This window comes from Stegodyphus dumicola, chromosome 9 (genome assembly GCF_044657685.1).
Source record: "Stegodyphus dumicola isolate Sdum_Otavi_A_Nest chromosome 9, ASM4465768v1".
In the NCBI taxonomy this organism is placed as follows: Eukaryota; Metazoa; Arthropoda; class Arachnida; order Araneae; family Eresidae; genus Stegodyphus; species Stegodyphus dumicola.
Window position 1 is genome coordinate 132,045,183 of NC_140776.1, and position 25,337 is coordinate 132,070,519.

A 25,337-nucleotide genomic window follows, 5' to 3' on the forward strand; every position below is an offset into this window, starting at 1 on the left:
CTAAAAGAAGAGGTGCTTTCATTCTTAGTAGAGTAGATATTTTCGCCTAAAAAAATGAAAATTACTATTTTATTGTATGCGTCTTTGCTGTTTTTCATTATTATTTATTTTTATTAACGTTTCTCATTATTAATTCTTTCATTTGATTCAAAAATTATTAATATTTACGTTTTTGCTTAAGGAAAAGTACACTTTGGCTGTTCGAAATACACTCTGTTCTATCTTCTCAATATTAAACATTAAAAAAATGCCATAAAAAGAATATTGAAGAGTCACTTGAATTCATAAGGTATTTTTCACGCCTTCTTAGCATACCTTCGTGGTGTAGGTGTCAGCACACTCGGCGCGTATTCAAGAGGTCCGCGGTTCGAGTCCCGGCGAAGGCATTGTTAATTATTCATATCTACTGCTTTGAAAATATACTTAATATCTCTACAATGACACCCGAACTAAAACAAAAAACGTGGTGGATGATGATTCTACATCACCAGGATTTGTCGATTGGGTTCTCTAATCCATAGTCTCCCTTTAGAGTATATAATGTCCCCCCGGTCTTCTTAGCATGCTTTTGTGGTGTAGTGGTCAGCCCACTCGGTACGTATTCGAGAGGTCCGTGGTTCGAGACCCGGCGAGGGTATTGCTCATTTTTCACATCTATTGCTTCAGAATAACCTAATGGCTCTACAAAGTAATTAAATCAGTTAAATTTTAAAAAGGATTTAAAATGAAATCCATGTAATATAGAATAAATTTAAGAACCCATTAATAAAGTTAGAAATATTTAGATTATTTTAATAACAACTATTATACTTGATAGAAAAATAACTGAAATAGTTTCACGCTACTTAAAATGCACGGCCCCAACCATGCTCACTCTGTAATCAACAATAGAATCCACCACGTTCTAAATGGTTTGCGGTCCGTTGGTTAATTTATTAAGAGAATGACAGAGAGAACTCTCTGTCTAAGGGAAGATATACCTTTATAGAAATCCTTCAAAAGGAAAAATAGATTGATATTTACAATAAGCATAGAAGACGCATGAAAACTCTACACAATCATTCTCAGAGAACCGAACTCTACCGAATTGATAATACTTAGCTATCGTATCCACTGGGCGACTTGATTTGAACAAAACAAACGTAAACCCTTAAGTGGAAAAATTCACAGTTTATATCTATTTTTAGATCCTATAGAGATTAATTATAAAATGTTTTCACAGTCTGATGGTTAAATTTTTAACCTGCAAAGAATGGCGGGAAGTAATTAAAATGATTTTTGATGGAATGTTCAGTGACGTTTCTTATATCTCTGAAGCATTAAGGTATTTATTTTTGATGGTAATTCCTCTGTACATTTTCAAATTTCTTTAACTGGTTTTGTTGGTAGACACGAAGTTATGGGGTAGGAATGTAAGGATGTTCAACTGAAAATTAGTTTAAATAACCTCAGTTTGAATAGCTACTTGTTGGTCAAAAACGGTCCATGATAATGTTTCATCATACGTTTAAACATGCTGAGCATAAAATGTTAACAAAAAAGAAAGGTATATATAATATAATAAATTAACGCATTTAAACTTTAAAATCCTGAAATATTTTGACGTTTTTGTCAAAGATGCTGAATTAATTAGAGCTGAAGGTAACGCGAGGAATGGTTATCTTCTTACAGTCCCTGAAATATATCGACATTTGAAAACTCAAAAAGTGTAGCCAAAGAATTATTTCGAGCTTTTAAATCTGAATTTGTTTCTTAACTCAAATAACCTAACTAAGTCAAATAACGTACTCAGAATACCGAATTTGACATAGTACATAGCATGTCGATTAAAATAATAATTTTGGGATGCTGAAAACATGAAGCACATATCATTTTGTTGAAGATCAGATCAACCATGCAACGGAAACAAAAATTTACAAAAATGTTTACAAAATAATCTTGGAGGTTTATTATTCTCAAATAATATTGTACGTGTTATTACAAGATTCAGAAAAGAAAGCTTTTTTTCCCATTTGATTTCTATAACTAGATTTTTTACTTTGCAGGTATGGCGCTTCTTTGGGGATCTGATCATATCTACATTTGTGGCTTTTATACTTTGTATGTTAGTGGAAGCACCTTTTCTGAATATGCAAAAGGTGCTCTTCTTCAGAGGAAAGAAAGATGGTCAAAAAAATGGTAGCCCAAACGTTCTTGCTTCAAATGTTAGTAATTGCAGCCCTAATGAGAATGAAATGAAAATAACAGCATGAGCCTGAGAGAACTATTTAATTATAAAGTATTTACTACTAAATTGATACGAGTGATGCTTTCCCTGTGTAAAATGATTTAAATAGAAGATTGTTTCATATGTAGGAGCTTTAGTTCTTAGACACAAAAGAACCTGAAAACTGATCTTCAAAAATTTCTTGATTTATCCATGTCCTCTTAGTACTTCTGAATGATTGTGATAGTCTGCGAATATTTTTGAAGTAGTTTAATTTTTATAAGCTGTGAATTGCCGTAAAAAATGATAAATAATTTAACCGTACAATTTTCTAGAAGACTGACATCTGCAAAGTATAATAACATGTTTTTTAAGTTTTAAGTACTCGCTTGCTTAAGCTATGTTCTTTTAAGGACAATTAAAATAAAATGGTTCCTTTTAAGCAAGATAATAGAAATTAGACCACATTAAACATATGTTTTGCTAGAAAAGTTTATGTTTTTGATTTTCAACGACTTCAGGTCTCGGAATTAAGTCGCTGAAATTGTTTCAGTCGTAGATATTTCACTCGCTGCTTCAGAAATCTTTCGTGACTGAGAGTAAAAACTTTAATAAAATTTCTTCTAAAAGTTGAAGCCTCCGTATATGTTGCATAATAGTGGTAGGTATTCGCGATTTAGTGCATGCTCTGAATTCATATGGCTAACGATTCAACTGCCTTTCCTTAGCGAAAGAGCTCAAAATAAAATAAAAGAAAGATTCGTCAAAATAAAATAAAAGAAAAAGAAAATCTGAAAGCTTTGAGATTTTAAATTAAGTCCAAATGGGTTTCTTTGAGCATTTTGTGTGTTACCTTTATTTATAAAATATCATGTTCTTCGCACTTAAACGATAAAATTCAGTTCAAGAGCAATATCACAAAATAATAATTAATTTAAACTGAGCATATCTTTAGAATTTCCGACACACAGTCTCACGCGCTGGAAATAAAAATACTTTTTCTGTATAACGTTGCCATTACTCGCTTTGAAATCCTTGAGTTTGTTAATCAGAAATTCGTTAAAATTTTACAAAATAAGAAATCGATAATGGAACAAATTCCAAACTTCGAATTTGGGCTTCCAGATGCCCATATTCGCAGTAGGATTACGTCATTCAGAATTGAATGGATCTAGGTACCGTTGTTTTATCAGAATTCGAGAAAAATACATACATTTATGCAGATTTTTCATTATTTAATTTCTTCAAATATAATACAGGGCGATAATATTTGGTGGCAATAGTTTGAAAAGTGATATAGCTATTTATAGAGTTTCAACGCAAAATGCCAAAAAGAAAACAGTAGTCCTTCAGGGACAAAGCCTTTTTGGACTAAAAAGAAAAAGGGAAAAAAAGAAAAGGTAGCAGATTTAGAATTCACCCACAAGAAGCTCTTACTTTAACGTGCTAAGAATGTTATATTCTAATTTTAGAGGAGAAAAGAATCTTTATGCTCCCATTTTAAATGTCATTTTATTATTTAATACTTCCCAATTTTTTATAGTCATTTGTTCTAGAGTTTTATTATTAGTTCTTTATAGAAGAGAGGTTTTTAGGGAATATCAAAACCACAGCTGAAAAAAATCAGTGCCGGGAATTAGCGGTTCGACTCAGTCGATTCTTCCCGCTATTTGCACCATTTCACACCTTACCATCATAGGATGTTACTCATCCTATTCCGTTATATGTGCTAAAAATACTTCGTAATTCATATTCAAATTTAGTTGAAGGTATAAGAGATTTGAAGCTCTCATAAATTTTACAACTGGTGAAAGCTCATAAAGCGAATTGTCAGGAAAATATAATAGATATAACAAACCGTTCTTTGTAAAAGATGATTTAGAAGAATTTGTACAATCAGAAGACTTAGATCCGAATAAAAAAATATAATTGTACACGATGATTGCCTTGCTGAAAATCAGACAATCAGACAATAACCGAAAGAAATAAAAAAGCTAATTAGGTTTGGTTTATTAGATTATGACAAAGCATTCGAGGGCTATCTGCTTTAAGGGAGGGATGCCTTCGTTGAGGACGTTTTAAGGGAAATTGGCTCGTATACACGTTACACATGGGGAAAACCACGAAAACACCCATGCAGCCAGCCCGTTCGCGGGATTCAAACATCAGAGCGAACTACCAGTGTTCAGCGTCGTTACCGCTCGGCCGCTGGTGGGCCTTAAAGAAGCTAATTAAAGAAATTGAAGGAAAATTAACAAGAGAAAAATTTAATGAAAATTTTGAACCCCATATAAATGGAAAAGAACTTAGAAGATTGTTTATACGTTTATCGGAAGAGTTATAAAATGTATAATGAGACCAGTTTATCGTTACCGTCTTTGAATGTTTTGTTCACTGCCATCTCGTATCATCCTTTCCATTTGTGTCTCTAGCTTCATTGAGTATTATAGCAGGGATTATCGAAATTCTAGATAAATCGTTAACAATTCTGGAAAGGAAAGAGGAATTCTGGAAATTCTGGAAAGAATTCTGGAAAAAAATTCTGGAAAAAAAATCTGGAAAGGAAATTTCATAAATATCCATTAAATGCTCTAAGATCTAAAACTATGACAAAAGAAGAAATTTTAGTAAAAGAGCGAGAATTTATTAAATATTTACGGCTTTTCCCAATTGAAAATTATTCGAAAAAAAGAGATACTCTAATCTTGAGTTTGTACTTTATAAATGAAGAAAGGAAAAGCTGACATTAATTAATAAATTAATTAACAATTCATCCTTTGAAATGAATAAAATATGGTGTAAGCAGGTGAGATGAAATAGCATACAAAAAAATAAAGATAATAGGACTAAAAATAATGTATGTGATATAAATGTGATAGAAGATGTATACGCAATTCCGAATCCCACAGCTCGTGGAACAATAAAACTAGAGACTTTTAGACCTATTATTCAAGGGAAAAAACTGAAATGCATTACTATATGAAGTGCAAAGAAAAAAAATTTAAATTTTCATGAAGCATTTCTAAAAGCAAGGAACACAAGCTGAAAAATTTGTGTGATGTCTATGGCTCTAAGAAATGTACTATTTAGAGTATTATTCAAAGGAAAAAAAATTAATAGATGTGTATTAGAACTCCAAAACCGCTCATTGTGCCATTAAAGATCTGCCTGAGTTTTAAGACAAAACCAAAAACCAAAATGCATGAAAAAATAATTTCAGCAAATTAAAAAGAAAACATATTTGCATTCTTATTCAAAAATGTTGTACGTGTATGTTAACATGCAGCGTAAAGTTTACGTGTATGTTAACATGCAACGTAATGTTTACGTGTATGTAAACATGTAACATTTTGTAAAACATCATGTTTTATGAAAAATCTATTAAATATTTATATTTTATGAATAAGGCATTTAATATATGCGAGATTTGGAAGACATAAATCTTAAATCTAAAACTGAATTTGAAAAGATTTCGAATAACTTTCTAAGTACTTTACAAAAATAAATATATGTACACTGCGGGGGCAAAATGTGTGGGACAGTTCTATATCTCCCGTTTTACTGGGCCTATTGACGAAATTCAAATTGGGTTTTTCATGTTTGGAAAGAGCGACTTAGGATATATATTAGATTTATATATAACATCATTTTAACATAGGTATTTTGGCATAAAATCGGACTTTTTCTGAAATGACATGCCACTTTTTTCCATATATCGTTTCTATGACTCAAATAATGCCTAAATATTAAATTTTGTAAAATTTGGTTCAAAGTTATGGAGAAATTCAAAAATTTATTTTGGCGTCGTTTTCGCCAAGAATAAATTACTTGGCGAACTTCTTAATTTATATAGCAACCTATTTTCCTTTTCGTTTTTCTTTGTAAACGAGCGGAAAAAAGTCGTTCTTTCATACTTTCAAATAATTTTAACAAAATGCGTATTACCGTTTCGCGTTATTATTGCTGAAAAAAAAAAGATGCCAAATTTCAAAACGCTCCAATACGTAAATTCATGTATATTTAAAAAATTTTGAATATAAAAACTCTAATTTGTTGCAGGTGTGCCAAGAAGTACATCTAAAGACGATGTTAAAAATTTTGTAAAAATACAAAAAGTTTTCCGAATAATTTATAAAAAGTATTTAAAGTACAAATTTTAATAATAAATAATTAAAAATGTGCGAATTATATTTGAATTAAACCTAAATTTCGAATTCTGGAAGAATAATTCAAGTAAGTTTAATAAAAAAGAGATATTAATAAATATATATCAGATTCAATTAACATTGAGGAGATAAAATTTTGAGAACTAATTTTTTAAAAACTATTCGTGCAATTTAATTTTTACAAAACTTGGCAGTTTGCCATAATTTCAGTCGTAGAATCGATTTATGAAAAAAAAAATGGCATGTCATTTCAGAAAAAGTCCGATGTTATGTCAAAATACCTATGTTAGAACAATGCTAAATATAAATTTAAGGTACTTTTCCGTTTGGCCGGCGCAATTTCCTATTTCTCCGGCGCAAGTGATAAAGTCGCCGAAAATGGTAGAACTGATGCCAAAGCGAATATCTTCGCTGATAACCTTTCACGGCACTTTTTCAAAACAAGTCGCTGAAATTTATTATCAGATTTACCTTTTTTTTTTTTTTTTTTTTTTCAATATTGGCATACAGATACATAGAATTTTTTAATTATAATATTGAAATAATTCTTGCATTTAAACTCGTATTCCATACTGAGATTTAACTTGAATTTAATGTAGATAATTCCTGAGAGAATCAGATTTTTGTAGCGTATTTTACGTGAGATGAGATCGTTTGGGATCACGTGATATTAACCTGCGAATCAAGAGGTTATACCATGAAAGCATAGTAAATCTTTAATTTAACGTCTTTAAATTCTTAAATTAACGTCTTTTACAAATATGTCAAAAATGGATGAAAAACCAATGAAAATTTGGGATTTGCCCAGGACAGAGGAAGAATCCGTCAGATTCTTTCAAGCGAAAGACGTTTTGCCTAACATTGCTATTTGTGAAAATAATCATGAAATGAAATTCTATTTCAGAGACGAAATTCAATGGAGTTGCAACCTTTCAACTTGCCGCAGTAAAAGAAGTATACGGAAAGGCACATGGTTTGAATCATCGAGATTGAGTTTCTTGAAGTGTTTAAGATTCATTTATGGTTGGAATGAAGAATTAACTTCAGTTAAATGGTGTGGAAAGCAGTTGGAAATCAGTCACGGAACAGTTGTGGATTGGATAACTACATGCGAGAGGTTTGTGTGGATTCTTTACTTAAACGTCAACAACGCAAAATAGGAGGCCCTGGTATGATCGTTGAAGTGGATGAAAGTATGTTCACGAAGCGCAAAAACAACGCGGGACGGATTTTACCACAACAATGGATTTTTGGTGGAGTTTGTCGTGAAACAAACGAATGTTTCCTTGTGATGGTGCCAAACCGATCCATGAGTATTATATTAGAGACAATAAATGAAAACATCGAAAAAGGAACTACAATATATTCCGATTCATGGAAATCATATTGCACTGAAAAACTGGAAGAGGAAAGTTTCGAACATTTCAAAGTGAACCATAAATACAATTTTGTAGATCCGGAAACTGGAATGCACACGCAAAAAATTGAAAGACTATGGGGAAGCGCAAAATGGCGGAATAAGAAACACAGAGGAACTGCTCGGCATCATCTGGAAAGTTACCTCGCCGAATTTATGTGGCGAAAGGACACAAAAGACCCATTTGAAAAAATTCTAAGCGATATTAAAATATTTATGCCTCCAAAATAAAAAAAAATGTTTAAAATTCTTAGAATTAACATTTCTTAAAATTTTTTATGTGTATACTGTGTGTTGTCGCCAATAAGGTCTGCTTGACGAGATTTGCGCAGGAGAAAGGGAAATGGCGAGGTTTGCGCCGGTGAAACGGAAAAGTACCAAAAGTCCGATGTTATGTCAAAATACCTATGTTAGAACAATGCTAGATATAAATTTAATACATATCCTAAGTCATGCTTTGAGACATTAAAAACGCAATTTGAATTTCGTCTACCGGCCCAGTAGAACAGGAGATATAGAACGGATAATATTATGCTGCTGTATGTGGATACAAATGGTTTCATGTACTTCGCTAAACTTTATGATTTTAAGGAAAATTGATTATCAGAAAAATAATAAATGCAATATTCCACAAGTAAATAAGAAGGTTTTAGAAAAGTGAAACATGAAAATGATGGAATAATTCATTGGATTAAGAACGGAAATATGTGACTCAAAAAGGATATAACTAAGAAATTAAAAATTCTAAAAAATGGTGCCGATAAAATCGTAATTTCATTTGAAGATTATAAAGAATTTTTTTTTAATAAAAAGAGTATTATACAACCAGGAATTTAATAAGGATAATAAAACATGATTTATATTCAATAAAGTCAGTACAAAATCGTTATCACCTATAAACGATTTGGTTTAGTTTAATTGATTATGGCAAAGCAAACAAGAATTGTTTTCACGGACAGACTGATATATAGAACTGAGAGAGTATTCAATGCCGAGTTAAGAAATCGAAAAGAGTATTCAGATTATTGGAAATTTAAACATGCTACAAAATTGAGTAAATATAAAAAAGATGTGTATGAATTGTGAAAAATGCTATATTTGCAATACATCTGTGAAAAGGCTATATGAAATGAGATTTTTAGATGGTGCTACTTTGGTAAACGATTGCACGGATTTTTGGCGATTTACGTTGGCGCAATTGTTGGCGCGTCAGCCAATTGTTGGCGTTTACATACGTCAGCCATCTTGAGAAACGCTGTTTTTACGCATAGTAAAGTATTCGAAACTTTAAAAAAAAAAAAAAAAAAAAAAATCTGAAATGTTTCAGATTTTAAATTACGTCCAAAGGGGCGTTTTTTAACATTTTGTGTGTTACCTTTCTTTATTAAATATCATGTTCCTCGCACTTAAACCATAAGATCCAGTGCAACAGCAATATCGCAAAATAGTTTTAAAACGAGCATATCTTTAGAATTTCCGATACAGAGACTCACGCGCTGGAGATAAAAATGTTTTTTCTGCACAACGTTGCCATTGCTCGCTTGAAATCCTTGAGTTTGTTAATCAAAAATTCGTCAAAGTTTTAAAAAATAGGAAATCGATCATAAAACAAATTTCAAATTTCAAATTTCAAATTTGGTCTTCCACATGCTCATATTCGTTGGAGGATTACGTTATTCAAAATTCGATGACTCTATGTACCGTTAGTTTATGACAATGTGAGAAATATACATACATTTACGCAGATTTTCATTATTTAATTTCTTCAAATATAATGCAGGACTCTAACATTTTATGGCAACAGTTTGAAAAGTGAACCGACATTTATCCGTTAGACGCAAAATGCCAAAACGAAAGTAATAGTCCTTCGGGACTCAAGTCCCTTTGGACTAAAAAAAAAAAAAATAAGGAAAAAAAAAAACCTGAAATATTTCAGATTTTAAATTACGTCCAAAGGTTTTTTTTTTTTTTTTTTTTTTTTTTTTTTTTTTAAAGTTTAGTGTGGCGATTTTTATTTATTAAATATCATGTTCTTTGCACTTAAACCATAAAATTTAGTTCAATAGCAGTGTTGCGAAATAATTTTAAAATGAGCATATCTTTAGAATTTCCGATACACAGTTCGACGCGCTGGAGATAAAAAGTTTTTTTTTTTTTTTTTTTTTTTTCCCGTATAGAGTGTTGCCATTGCTCGCTTTTAAATAGTTGAGTTTGTTACTCAAAAATTCGTTAAAGTTTTACAAAATATGAAATCGATAATAAAACAAATTCCAAATTTCAAATTTGGGATTCCAGATGCCCATATTCGTAGTAGGATTACGTCATTCAAAATTCGATTGTTCTATGTACCGTTGTTTTATCACAATACGAGAAATATACATACATTTATGCAGATTTTTCATTATTTAATTTCTTCAAATATAATGCAGGACTCTAACATTTTGTGGCAACAGTTTGAAAAGTGAACCGACATTTATGAGTCCGACGCAAAATGCCAAAACGAAAGTAATAGTCCTTCGGGACTCAAATCCTTTTGAACTAAAAAAATAAATAAATATCGTTAAAAGTAATGGATTAATTTTTTGTTGAAAATGTCGTCTTTTAAGATGGCAGGCAAGTGTAAATAAATACATTTACTATGAGTATAAAATACTAAAGTAAGGTTATTATTACTTTCATATAGCAAAGAAGAGAATAAAAACACCACTGTAAAAACATTGGGCCAACGTTTAATTAGATTAAAATATTACTGAAATTGAATATCGAATTAAAAACCATCATACCAACATTTAAAAGAATTAGAATATTATTAAATTCAGATACTTTAAAATACGTTATATGGAATATAATTAACATTAAAACATATGGACGATAATTATCTCAGCAATTTCTGAAAATAGTGTATTAATTTTTTTAACAAAAATTGAAGTATACAATTATAAAATAAAAAAAAAATATGTACTTACATTTTTTTGAGTATTTAACCTAATGTTTATTGATAAGTACCACAAAAAATTCAGAATCATAATTTAGATAGCATCTTTGAAGACATCTTTGAAGGAATTCGAAGATATGAATTAAATTTTAAAACGGCGCGGAAATGCACAAATTGTCAGTAACCAATCACGGAGCTGATTACAGCTCGTTAATGCACAAATATTCTATAACCAATCAGAGAGCTTATTACATCACGGCTAAAATTAAAATTATTTAAAAATTCGTACATAATAAAATCATTTTTTTAAAAAATGCAAAATTAAATTGTATTTTAATATTTAAGAGCCATAAATAATGTTTAAAACATTAGATTAAATTTATACATATTAAAACGAATTACTTTTAAAGTAAGGTGACGTCATTGATTACATCATCCACAACATAAAATTTCATAAAATATGATAAACAATAAAATTTTTATTTCAAATAAAAATGCAAAATTAAATTGATTTTTAATATTTAAAAGCCGTAAATAATATTTTAAACACGGAATTTATGCACAATAAAACGCATTATTTTTTAAATAAAATGACAATAAAGTATCGGTTACCATAAATAACTTATCCAGCAATGGGTTTACCATAAGTTGTATTACTCGTCAAAGGAAAATCGCCAAAAAATGCGACCGTCTGCCAAAGTAGCACCAAAATTCTAAATTTTAATGAAAAATATAAGCATTTAAGTTTCTCTTTTGAGGGTGTTCAAAAGCAAAATTTCTAAATTGAGCATTATTCTTAATAAAGTTCGAAAAACATTTCTTTCTATGTTTTCCCAAAATAATAAATATAAGTACTTAATTTACCTTCTTGGACACGTTCGAAAACATTTCTTTTTAAAAATGTCCAAAATTTATTTCCTAATTTTTTTTAAAAAATATAAAATCATTTTTCCTGTGCATGAAAAATATAAGCATTAAAATATTTTCCCTTAGAATATTTGAAAATATTTGAGCCTTTCCTTAAATTACTAATATAAGCGTCATAAACAATGCTTTCTTTCCTTAGAAAATTGGAAAGAAACATTTCTTGTTTGCATGACCTCAAAAATATAAGTACTCAAATTTCTTTTCTAATATTTAAAAGCATTTAATTTCCAAAATATCTAAATTCTGCATCATAAACACTAAATATTCTTTCCTAATAACTTTCAAAAGACATTTCATTTTCTTTATTTTAAAAAGCAGTAGAATATTCATGGAACATAAAAAATAAAATTTTTAACTTTAATTTTGCAACAGTCCTTTTTATGCCTAGTTTTAATATGGATGTATCCCCTTTCTGTTTAAAATTGTTTATTATAACTTTCTGGACTGTTCTGTTTCATGCCCGCTTATATAATCCTTCTGCAATGCGGTAAGCTCTCAGCCAATCAGATTAAAGAAATATTTTTGCTTGCTGATTCCTAGTCCTTTTTCTACTCTGCTCTCTCCTGCTTAAATGTGTAGTTTAGTCTATGCCAGCTGTTGTCCATTGTTCTGAAATTGTAAACTGTACAGCATTGTGGGGACATAGCCCACCCATAATTTTGATGTGTAAAAAAGAATGTGTATTCTAAAAAGTAGATATCAAAAAATAAATAGTACCTTGTTATCTTCCGCCACGTCTCCTAGTTTTTCTATGTTATGCATCTCAGGTAACTACGCAGTAAAGCCTCTGCAAGGTATTACAGCGTAAAGAACCAACGCTTATCCATTGCATTTATTCCCGAATCACCACAGACTTTAATTTAGCACACACATAAATTTCTTTTCTGGGACACTTTTTCTGATGCTCTAAACTCTGCAGTACATACTCTCATCTTTCTCCTGGTAATTTTTGAAAAGAATTTCATTTTTTTAAATACACATTCATAGTTGGAACGCACAAGTTTCTTTCTTCAAATATTCGAATGTAGCATTCTTTCTTATAAATCTATTTATAGCAGCATTTCTTTAATGACCTTCGTATCCTCGCTAAGCTATTTCTTAATATTCTTAATTTATATGCAGATTTATTGCAGATGCCATGTCTGCTTCCGAATTGCTCATTTCCAGTTTGTAAATGTCTCTGTGCTTCACGTTCGTTTCGTAGTTTGTCAGAGATGTAATTCTTTATGAGCAGATAGTGATCCTCACGTAGAATGAGGTTCGGGGAAATATCGATGTTTTTACTACGTAAATAATCATATGACACATATCCAAGCTGTTTATTTTTCTCTTTTCTCTCTTTCTTACGTTCACGTTGTATTATTGATTTCGCAGCAATGTTTAATCTACGAATAAATTCCTCTTGAATTTCAATGCTTAAGCTGTCGGTCTCAGAGTAATCCTCCTCATTGCCCGACGACTGATCTTCTTCTACACATCTGATATCTCCATATTCATCATCAGCTCCAGAATGCAATATCTTATATATACGATATTTAAAATCTAAAGGCATTCCATTTGTTTGAGGAGGATTAATTATCCTACTCGACCCTGGTACCGCCTGGCCTTCTAAATCAGCAATCGAATCGATTGCTAGGTCAAAGTAAACATTTCTGCGGTCAAAATTGTCATTAGCTATTCCACTCGTTCCTGGTATCGCTTCATATCTTAAATCATCAATTGAGTCGTTTTCTGAGTCCGAGTAAACAGTTATGCTATCAAAATAGTCATTTTTAACATCTATTAAACTTCTTGCTTTTAAACGCCTCATCATGTTCAACATGAATTACGATGTTGTTAATCAGTTCTTCCTTTGCAATTTTATGGCTGTCATTATTTTTACATACATGCATCTATATCAAAATACACGTAAATACTAAAGTATGCTGAATGCACATAAAAACTGCAGTCGGGGAAAAATGATAGCTTGTGCGTTGAACAGCTGTGTACATTTATAACAATAGCAGAATGCCTTAATAATTATGGAGGAAAATATTAAAAATCACCTTGCAAATCATCCGTTATGACATTCGAATGGGCATTTCCGCCCTCTGTTAAATTTTTCCATGCAGTTACCTCATTACGTCCAATAAGATTTTATGATATTAATAAGTTCTTCCTTCTTAGCAGTCGTCATATTTGAAAATATTATACGGTTTTAATATTCTAAAGATTTCTTTTGCAAAATACATTTGCTATCTTTCTCACGCGCCTTCTTACATGGCATCTTTATCTCCTAAGATCGTGCGCACGCGGCAAAATTTTAATAAATTGTGTTAAGAAGATTAAAGTTGAACATTATGTATATTGAAAAGAGTTGATTCTGGAAATCGTTGTTTTTGTCTTTTATTAGGTAATGAGTTTTTATTTTCTCATAGATGTATACCGATGAGGGTATAATATGCATACACATAAAAATATTTAGAAATGATTTAGAATATATGATATTTAGAACCCATTTAGTTAGTTTAAATATCTATCGGATCTCGTTATCGCTTAAAACACAAGGCTGCTAACAAAGATGGATTAATTTTTTGGCTATAAAATCCGCTGTTACCAGCAGTTTTGTAATAGCTAAAAGAAATGGATTTGAAACATTTCGCCAAAATTAGCATATCTACGTTAGACATTTCGAATTATTTGGGAGATTTATTTTCAATTTGTGCTATGGTAAAACGACCAAATTTCCGATTACTAATTTGATTGTTAAGCAACGATTTGTGAAAAAAGATCTGCCTTAAATAAAATAAAATTTAGATAAAATTTTAATACATTTTCTATTTAGAGATATATCAAAAATCAAATTTCATTATTTGAACCACATATAAAAGCAGAAAAAACAGATGAAATAAACCCTTAAATTATTAATTAAATTAACTATATTATTGAATTATTTAAAATATAATGTTACGGATTTTGTATTTATTTAACTATTTTAGTAGAATTTGTAATTAAAATTGTTTTATATTCTCGTGCAATGCAGCACGAGACGTATTTGGAGACACAAAATTAAAATACAGGAGCACGCGCACTTAACATTTTAATAAATAAATATCTCGCAATTGTACTGTCTTGCTATCCAGGAACATCGAGAAAAATACCGGAATCTTCTCGTGCAGGATTTAAAAGTTTATAAAATACACCTCAATTCAGATTTTTACTTAGTTATTGTTATTTACTGTAGAAAAATCGCGGTGAAATCGGATAAGCTCTCTCTGTTTTGAATTGAGTTCTATTCAATGTTTTAGTAGTTTAAAATATAACTACTGCTAGATATTGCGATATTGTATGAATATCTCTGAGGAAATTTCAGCATTTGGTTTTATTTGTTATGATAAGAATAAATTGTATTCACTTTTCATCGGATTTATGCATTCAGTTTATTACGAACACGTACACATGCAACAATAATATTTCCTGATAAAAGCGTGAGAGACAAACTCGCAAAACAGGGAAAAGAAACCGTAAGTCTCTTTAATATGTACACTTATCAAATCAGCATAATATCTTGGTTGCAATTTTACTATGTTTTTTTGCCAAATTCTTACAACTTATTATTAATCGTAACATAAAATAAATCGGGAACTGAACTTTCGTTAGAATGTAAAAAACAAATTAATACTTAAGACGTTTAGTTTTCTTTGGTTTTATTAGATTACGGCAAACCACTCGAGGGCTATCTGCCTTAAGGGAGGGATGCCTTCGTGGAGGACTAACTCTAAATCTTAGCTACATTGTCACAATAATCGTGAATATCCTAACATTCCTAACATAATTGTAAGCTGAAATGAAAGAAAATGTACTTGAATAAGCAGTTGATAATGATAAAGAACATGGATGAGGTTTTAACTCAAGAAAATCAACCTTGAAAAAAAATTAGAAATACAGCAACCTAATCAATATAACAGGATAACATCTGGGACCGTCAAGTAAATTTTTAAACTTTCATGACTTGGGCAAAAGACTGTTCGAAATCTATTTCTCTTTAGTAAACAGTAAAACGTTTGCCATAGTGCCGTATTGAAGTCAATCACTTTCAAAGCATATCTAAAATTTTTGATAAAGTAAAAAGAAATTGACTATTAAATTATTGTATAATCCGTTCTACTTGTTAATTTTATTTGCAGTATTTGAAAATTTTGAGGTTCTTTCAGGATACAGATCCAACAAAATCCATCATTCGTACTATCTTTACATTTGTTTTCGCAGAAGTCCTAGTGTTGCGTTCTAAATGAAAGCGTGCACTTCTTACCGGGAAATTTCTATTACAATGAATACAATATTGTGTAACATTATACATTTATCACATGCCTTTTAAAGCAACTTTATGACCTATTTGTGTTTTCACACATTTGTAGTGTCTAAACGTCTAATGGGGCTCACCAGCGGCCGAGCAGTAACGTCGCTGGAACACTTGTAGTTCGGTCCGAGGTTCGAATCCCGCGAACGGGCCGGCTGCATGGGTGTTTTCGTGGCTTTCCCCCCATGTGTAACGTGTATACGAGCCAGTTTCCCTTAGAAAGTCCTCCACGAAGGCATCCCTCCCTTAAGGCAGATAGCCCTCGAGTGGTTTGCCGTAATCTAATAAAACCAAAGAAAACTAAACGTCTAAAGTATTAATTTGTTTTTTACATTCTAACGAAAGTTCAGTTCCCAATTTATTTTATATTACTGTTAATAACAAGTTGTAAGAATTTGGCAAAAAAACATAGTAAAATTGCAACTAAGTTATATTCTTTAAAACTTCTTCACCTATACTACGCAGATTTTCAGTCAATTCTAGTACTACCTTAATGTGTTCATATATTTTAACACTTTCATTGTATGTAACAGAATGTAATTTTCTAATGAAAAAATTTCTTTGTTAAATTTACGCTTCATGAACTGATTTTACTTTTGCCATAAATCTTTGCCATATTTACTGTGTGAAGCGTGGATTGCTTGCAAATCTTTTAACCAATTTTTACGATCAGTGTGAGAGGTTTCATCAAACACAACGGTATCTAAACATTCTTTTATTAGAGGTTGATCTACTTTAAATTTCTGAACTAAATAATTTTCATCTGTTAATTTACCAATGTAAATTGATTCCTTTAGAGTATACATTATTACCCATAACTGTTTCCTTTAAACTTTATAACTTGTATTTTCAGCAACAAGAGAAACGTTTCAATACTTATTTTAAAATTTCAATTTATAAATCAAGTTTCTCAAAAAAAATTCAGTTTCATAATCGTTTGCATTAAAACTCAAAACACTCAACTAAACGAGTTAAGTAAATAATCTTCTAGCACGGTGAAAAAACGAATCACGCATTACAATAACCATGATTTCTTTATTGAGAAGAAAGAAATCTTATTTTTCAGCTTGAGCAGAACAAAATAAATTGAAAACGTCAGAAACATTTATAAAACTGAATTAATAATTCGAATGTTGAAAAATGACTTACATAAACTAGTTCGGTCCTCTTAGAATCTACCATCAGTTTTACCTAAGCGACGTTTTTGCTGCAGTATTGTTTACCAAAGACAGAAAGCAGAGTAAGCTGAAATGACTAAGAGGGTAAGACTCTCAATCCTGTGTGACCAATTTCATACTTTTTGACGCAAGTTTGATGCAGGTTTCCGTGCTTCATTACGCTAAAGAGCAGTAACAATATGCATTAAGACTGCATACTAATATTATGTACTAATACTGAAACTAATGGTCCTATAGTTAATCTAAATTTACTTACATTTCTCAATGACTTTATTTCTCTCGTTGTGTATTATATTTCTTTTCTTCATCTTTCTTCTGAAAAACTCTCATTTTTTGAAGGAATTCAAGAAAGCAATTTTTTTCCTATTAAATAAGCATTTAAAAATGTCCTTAATTATTAAAAACTAACAACAATAATAACTATCACGCATTCATTTCCTCCTTCCTTTTACCACTTACAAATGTTGCTTCTTTGCATATTAAGTGTCAGTAGTTTTCCCTAAATTCTTTTTTCTTTACCTTTCAACCTTGAATATTGAAAATGATGACAATCGCCATCAGACTGCTGCCTTCTAATCAAACTTTTAGATCGTCATCCTTACTTAGAGCGCCACTGATGCTGCCTATAAGCTTATAACCTTACACGTACAGCCACTGTTTGCAAAACACTAGAAAAATGAGTATGGTCTTATCTAACAGTGATACGCTGACAGACGTGAAAGTGTTACAACAGATCATGCATGCAAGAGTGGCGGAATAAAATACTATGCAATATAGGTATTAAACTGCAATGTTGATATAAAAATATTGAAACTTATTTGAGGTGAGGTATTATATGGAGTGTGTACAATAACGTATGTATCCTATATACAAAATATGAGTGTATCATATTTTGTAAGCATAGGAAGACAGTTTTCGGAGAGACATATTAGCGGACAGTATATGATACAATATTTCCAGTTAACATAATGTAAGATAACTAGCGTTGTGGGTTACGAACAACAGAAATAGAAGTAGTATATGACAGAGTTAAAGTAACATGCAACAAATATTGAGACAGCGGCAGATTAGTGACATATAATAAAAGATAAAATGACAAAGTATAAACAAATCTAAAAGTACTAAAATAAGTATAATGAAATGATAATTTTCATGCAAGTACAGAAGTAGTTAATTAAAACTTAAAAACTGTAAAGTATATACAAATTTGATTACAAAAAATAGTTCCTAGTTTAATCTTGCAATTTAATCTTACATTACAGTAATTTAATATTACATTATTATACTTATAATATCGTAGACACTGGAATAATTCCTAACAAAAGCTGAGGCATGAGTTCAAAAGAATATATTTTTCTTAGAATCAAAACAGAGAGATCTTACACTTTCTAATAGGAACGCAGAATGTCTTTACATCAGCATATTACAACTTTCGCCACTTTTCTTTTTCTGATTCTACTGCTTTATGCAGGGAGTCATCTACGAAACTACATCTTTTAATTTTTTTTCAAAGCATTTCTATTGAAGATAAACATTATGATGACACATAGAATTTTAACGAATGGAAATTTGGTTTATGACTTTCAATATTTGAAACCTCTTTTGGGATTAAAAATAATAGAATCGGTTTTACTTTTAGTAAAAAGAATGCATGGAAAACAGAATAACGACAGAGATCTTTTTGAATAAATAAGCCAGTTGCGCTGTATTACCGCCCCATTAGAACGCTTCTTAAGAAAAACGTTCTCTAGAAAATCTTCTGCCGTACTCTGAAGTAGATTAATTGAAATCAGCATCTTGTACTTGATCTGGTCCATGTTCTATAAGAAGATTTTATTTTGTCTGAAATTGTTGGCCATGATGGAGCATCAACGCAAACGTTCGTGATACAGAATTACATATGAAATACGTAACTATATAGGCTAACCGAAACAGTTTGATACTGATTCACTTATATTCAGAATGAGGTAAAATGTAGTGTTCTCATATATTTTATCTTTTTCAACTTTGAGCTCTTCATTTCGAATTATATAAGTTTCATAGCGTTTTATGAAAGATTCAAAAATATAACCTGGTATTTTGTAGCATGTTCTTACTGGGGCGGGTTTGGTATTTATCTACATATTTATTTATTTTTCACTTTATTTATTCATCTGAGGATAGTTTCCTGTGGCGCAGTTGCTTTTCCAATGCTAAAAATGGCCATAAATTTCATGTTCTTGTCCTCCTTGTGGAACGGTGTTTGAACACTAGGCTACCTAGGCACAAGGCCTTACTCCTTTTAGAACAAGTTAAAAGTTACGAAATTAGTGAAATATCTCGAAGAAATGTTTCTAACGTTCAGGTACATAGACAACAAAATAAAAACAATGCATAGATAACAAATAAATAGTCCAAACTTTCAAAAATAGACAAACCTTTGCAATTCTGAAAAACTCCAATCTCAAGAAGTCTTTGTAAAGTCACATAAGTTAAAACTAAGGTCACTAAGAGCAACGTAAGCACAAAAGCAGTAGAACGAGTAAGCAAGAAAAGTGCAATAATGAACGAACAACTGGTGTCAATTAAAATAATGCAAGACCTGGTGTTCCAGCCTGATTGGAATTTTCATTACGAGAGTTCCTATAAACGCGTGCTTTATCCTTAACTGCATTTGCATATGAGATTTCAGTGGTCGGCATGTTTAAATTTAAATTGGTAACACTAACAAAACTATCCTTTGTCTTTGAATCAGGGCCCACCAGCGGCCGAGCGGTAAAGTCGCTGAACACTGGTAGTTCGGTCCGAGGTTCGAATCCCGCGAACGGGCTGGCTGCATGGGTGTTTTCGTGGTTTTCCCCATGTGTAACGTGTATACGAGCCAGTTTCCCTTAGAAAGTCCTCCACGAAAGGCATCCCTCCCCTTAGGCAGATAGCCCTAGTGCGCTTTGCCGTAATTAAATACACACTTACACTTGTCTTTGAATCAACATTCAGTATTTGGTATGAAATGATATGAGGGACGCAGTCCAACCCTTCTGGCAGACTTTACTTCACCCCATGGTCATTTTTGCGGGCTGCGCCAGAGCAAGCCAGAAACAACAACACCTCCAACAAAACAAAAGATATGAAGATGTTTAATAAAAGGGAACCAAGGAAAAGAATACAAACACATTCAGCAATATATAATATAGTAATCTTTCCTTATTTGCTGAATTAACAGCGCAACAAATAAAAAAAAGCAAGACTAAAAATAACGAACTTAATTATAAACCAGCTGAAAAAAGAGAAGTTATATAAAATTACAACCATGCAACACACGCCTACATACACAAAAAGAAGCATAATTAAAAATCAAAATTAAAATTAAAATCTCTACTGCAAGCTTATCATGATTAATCTTCTCCATTATTTTAATGGTCATTTTTTTCAGTCTTTTAAAATCATCTAAAATAGCATATATATTAAAAACATCATTTTTCTTAAACTTACGCCTGTTATCAGTAAAATATTTACATGTTTCCACATAATGCTCCGCAGTGCCCGGCTCTTTACAGATATTACACAGGTCAGACTATATCAGTAATTTAAACCTTTTAAAATAGAAAGGAAAACGGCCATGACCAGTAATGATTTGGTTAACGTCAATGTCTGAATAACATAAATTTTTTTAAAGTTTAACAAATTTCATATAACGTTTATTTCGATCAGACCTTTCCTACTGCTCTCTCCATTCATCATAAATATAATTTTTCATAATAGTCACAGCTTTCCTTGTTGATCCCTGTACATCAACATTAAGAGCATTAACATCGGTATCCAGTATTCGGTATTTAGGAAAATTTAGCTCTTTCCCGAAATTAGACCACAATTGCACATCTAACCACTCTGGCTGCACAATTTTCAGTTTTGTCCTAACTGGCATATGCCATATATCTAGGCTTTAATATTCATTCTTCAGGAGAGTGGTTAAAGTGTTGGCAATAATATCATTAAAACACAGCCTTTATACGAAACCATATAATTATTGAAATAAAAAAGAATTGGTAATTTCGTAAATGCTTTCAGTAACAAATTAATTCCTTACATTTTTACTAGACTTGGTAATTGTTTTGATTGGACTTGGTATAACAGAATAGGTTTTTTAGTTTTTAACTTAAAGATCTGAGCAATTTTGTTACCGTAAAGTTTCTCTTCAATTTCATTAACGGGCATGTTCTGTAGGCCAACCCTCTAAATAATACCTTAGGTGATGATTCAAATTTGTGTCTGATAATAGATCAAGATAGTTGTATTTAAAAATAATTCTATGATCCTTCTTCTATTTATGGCATATTTTCAAGAAGTCGCCATTCACCCGTGCCGAAATTTTTGACTCGGTATCACCTTTAAGAATTTTCAGAAAGTCGGAAAATTTAACGATAGGTTGTCACTGTCAATCTAATGCCTCTGAAACTTGGCTGTTTATATGCAGGGTATTTTAGCGCTGACAAGTCAATTTCTGATAGTGCTGTCAATGCTTTACCATTCATCTAGAGGTTGAACCTTGAGGAAAAACGCAAAACGTCTGGAATCTCTTGAATTATAGGACAACGCGCTCCAAGCACTTTTTTCTTTAAAAGATATATGCATCTTCATTTCATGTTGGTAACTATTGTAAAGCGTTCCTATTATTTATTACAACAGTCTTCTTTCTTTCAAGTCCATCGTTAATAAAGTGTGTGACTTAGTTATTTCAGAAAAAAAAAAAAAAAAGAAACTAAGTGTAAATGTGTCTCATGGTCAATCAGAAACCTAAATGTAAAGACCGTTGAATACTAGCAGTTGGATCCAAGCTCGAACTTAGGAGAACGGGCTAGCTGCAGTGTTGACTGCGTGTTTCTCCCCCTGGGTAAGTGTACACGAGCCGGTTACTCTTAGAAAATCCTCTACAAAGGCATTTCTTTCCCTTAAAGAAGACAGGCTTCGTGTGCGTTGTCACACTCAAACCTAACAATCACACCTAACCTTCTCATGTTTCAAAAGCATTTAGCCTTATTTACAATGATCTGAAGATAAAAAGATGTTCTTTACTGAAAACTAAGTTACCATCGCCATTTTTTTACAGTAAATTGGATTTTTTCCTCATATAAATATAGGCGTGATATAGCTATATGGTAGCTTTAACGATGCATACTGACGATTTCATTTTAAAACTGCCGAAAACGTTGTTCTCTCATGAACTCTTAATTGGCCATATAAATTTGGTTAGGTAGTAATCTCAGTGAAGGCTGTGAGTACCACACTGACGTTTACTTAGCAATTTTGTACTGTTCTACAATTTTACAACAGTGTGATTGTTTCTTCAAAAAAAATGAGCACTTGAGCGAAAAAAGTGGCAGAAATTGCAGGCAGGAAAATTACTGTACTAGTGTTAATTCTTTCCGCTTGTCTCCAATAATATTAAATAGCCACTATGGACCTTGTAAGAATCACAGTAAGGAACAGGGTATATCCCCCCTACACACATATCTAAAAACGTTGGAAAGATTAACTTAAATTTAGTAAAAAAGTCAATATATTTATGCCACAAAACTAGTTATAATGGAAAAACATCAAGCGTTTTATATGTAATGCAAATATGAAATTCTCAACTTCTAAAATTAACTTAATTGTTTTTTTATGATCTCATTAAAAGTAAGACGCAAAATCAATGTAATTAATGTTTCATTTAATTTTGTTAAACTTTCCATATATTTTACTCCATTTCAAGAAATATGGAAAATTTAACGGGTATATATTTAGTATTTGAAATATAAATAGTCAAACGATTTCCTACTTTTCGTCTTTTTTGTTCTTATATCATTTTTCTTAAATCTGTACTTTTAAAAATTTGATACTCTTGAAAAATAGAGTGTCAGTAATAACACGAATAATTGTAAATAATTCAGCATTTATTCGGCACTGATTTTCAAACTCTCTTTTCCACAAAAGACTCTTTCTTGCTATTGTGATTCGCTACAAATTCAGAACAGGCAAGAAGAACCATCTCCTCTCCTTTAATTTCAGTTCTAAAGAAACACATTAAGTTCGGAGAGAACTTATGTTTTGTTTGCAATGCACATTACTTTTGTCTCTTGTGATGAGTATATCGCCTGATAGATACGCTTATATAATCAGAAACGTCAGAATGGCAAATCAAAGCTTTCAAAAGTCTCCTCACGTCTTTAGAGTTCATTCCAAGCTTTTAAAAGCTCTTAATTTGCATTCCAGTTTGTGATATAATGCTAGGAGATCTTTCTTCATACATTCTGAAGTCTCATTCCTCATTACCATAGCCAGTAAGACTGGATAGATCTGGACAACCAAACTCTTCTTCAGTTGTTCTATAACTTACGATTAATGGACTGCCCTGACGGAATACTTTTCCACAAGTTTTGCGGCTTTTAACTGTAGGACTAAAGTTTGCAGTTGTAAACAATCCATCATCATATTTTTGTAAATAATAGCAGATAGATGACACATTACTATTATTTATATTTTAATTTATAATTATTTATATTTTAATTTATAATTATGTATATTTACAGTTAATAGTATAATATTATACAAACAGCACATGCTATAAGGATCTCACCCCCTTTGCAAGATACCCCGATTGCATGCGCTTAATGTTCTCTCACACGTCTCGCTCTACGCCCTGTAACTGCGGCTCTCTCACTGTGCCATCTATTGGTAGATCGCACAATATGTACCGAAATTTATTTCACGCGGAAGACTTTCATCCAAATGAATCTTCACGAACTGGATTTAAAAACGTTTTCTTCACTTCTCCATTGATTAACTTGATCTTATGATTTGAAATTTTCTTTTTCAGTAAACAATTTTCAGTTATGATAGTTAATTCAATTTAGATTCGGTCAGTAACAGAACCCCCGGAATATTTATTTCGATTATCTTCTGCAGCTTCTAAATCATCGCCGAAAATATTTAATAAACCTGCAGTTCGCAAAATAATAGTTAAAAACTTCCTTTTGGCACCTTGGCAATCGTTAGAATTTGTAATGTACCCTGGGCTTTCAGAATCGAAAGTACCTTGACTTCTGGCCATTCTTTCAAAAGCTAAGTCTTTTATTTTCTTCGTAGTCCATCTACGGCCGAACGATAAAGTAGCTGAACGCTGGCAATTCGGTTCGGGGATCGAAGCCCGGGGAACGGGTTGCCTGCATGGACATTTTCGAAATTTTCTCCATGAGTAACGAGTATACAAGCCAGTTTCCTCTAGAAGTCTTGCACGAAGGCATCTCTCCTATTAGGCAGATAACCATTGTTTGTTTTGCCGTAATCAAATAACTCAAACTACACCTTGTTTTCTTCGTACCAGTGCTATGCTTAGACATTTTTATTGCGTATTTAGCTGTTCAAAATGCATCTTTATTTAAGAACTACTTGCTAATTTCGCCAACCGTTATAGGCTCTAAAATAAGCAAAATATACAATAAGTTGCGCAAACCAAAATAATTAATTTATTAATTCTACCAGATAGGTTCTTTAGCATCCAACCGATTATTAACGTCTAATTAGCATCAAAAAAATAACTTGGGATCATACCTAGGAAACAAAAATACGTAAATAATCTTTGATTTTACAAAATCTCAGAATTATATCATACTCATTCTAAACGATTGGCATTAGATAACAGAAGTTATGTCACTGATCACTTCATTTCATTTTTTTTCGACTTTGTTACCAGGTTCCTAACAGGCTGTCTATACACACCGTTTTTTGAATGCATTTTTATATTCATGCTGACTGAAAGAGAAGGATAAGAACAACAAACAGCAGCATATAGGCAATTCCGGAGTGGAAGAAATAATGCCGAAATGCCCAGAATCGAAGCTCAGGAATTATAGTTCTCAAATCAGTTAATTTCGGCTTGTTTTATGTTGAATTATTAATATTTAAGCTTATAAAGTTATTCCTCGGCTGAAGCCTTGTGTAAATTATCTGCATCATGTGCTTTATGTAAGAACGTTACTTTAAATTTTTTCATCACAATTTAAAATTTTTCACACATGGGGTATTTAAACCACAAAGATTTTTTTAAAAGTTTCATTAATGGTAATTTGTTACTTACGATAGGTTAAAATGCATTATGAAGCATGATAAATTATAATATATATGTACCTATACAATAAAGAAAATTTTCCA

The 25,337-nt window shown here is 31.4% G+C and overlaps 2 protein-coding genes across 2 annotated transcripts in view; one reads left to right on the forward strand and one right to left on the reverse strand.

Moving 5' to 3' along the window:
* The window catches only part of LOC146995488 (nose resistant to fluoxetine protein 6-like), a 62,839-nt gene extending 60,292 nt beyond the window's left edge, over nt 1-2,547 (forward strand). Inside the window, exon 14 of the mRNA XM_085823125.1 lies at nt 2,046-2,547. Coding sequence (XP_085679251.1) covers nt 2,046-2,252 — 207 coding nt within the window. The 3' untranslated portion in view covers nt 2,253-2,547. The remainder of the gene's footprint in view (nt 1-2,045) is intronic.
* The window catches only part of LOC146995487 (uncharacterized), a 123,319-nt gene extending 109,449 nt beyond the window's left edge, over nt 1-13,870 (reverse strand). Inside the window, exon 1 of the mRNA XM_085824128.1 lies at nt 12,369-13,870. Within this exon, the coding sequence (XP_085680254.1) occupies nt 12,697-13,473 (777 nt within the window). The 5' untranslated portion in view covers nt 13,474-13,870 and the 3' untranslated portion in view covers nt 12,369-12,696. The remainder of the gene's footprint in view (nt 1-12,368) is intronic.
* Nucleotides 13,871-25,337: the final 11,467 nt, after the last annotated feature.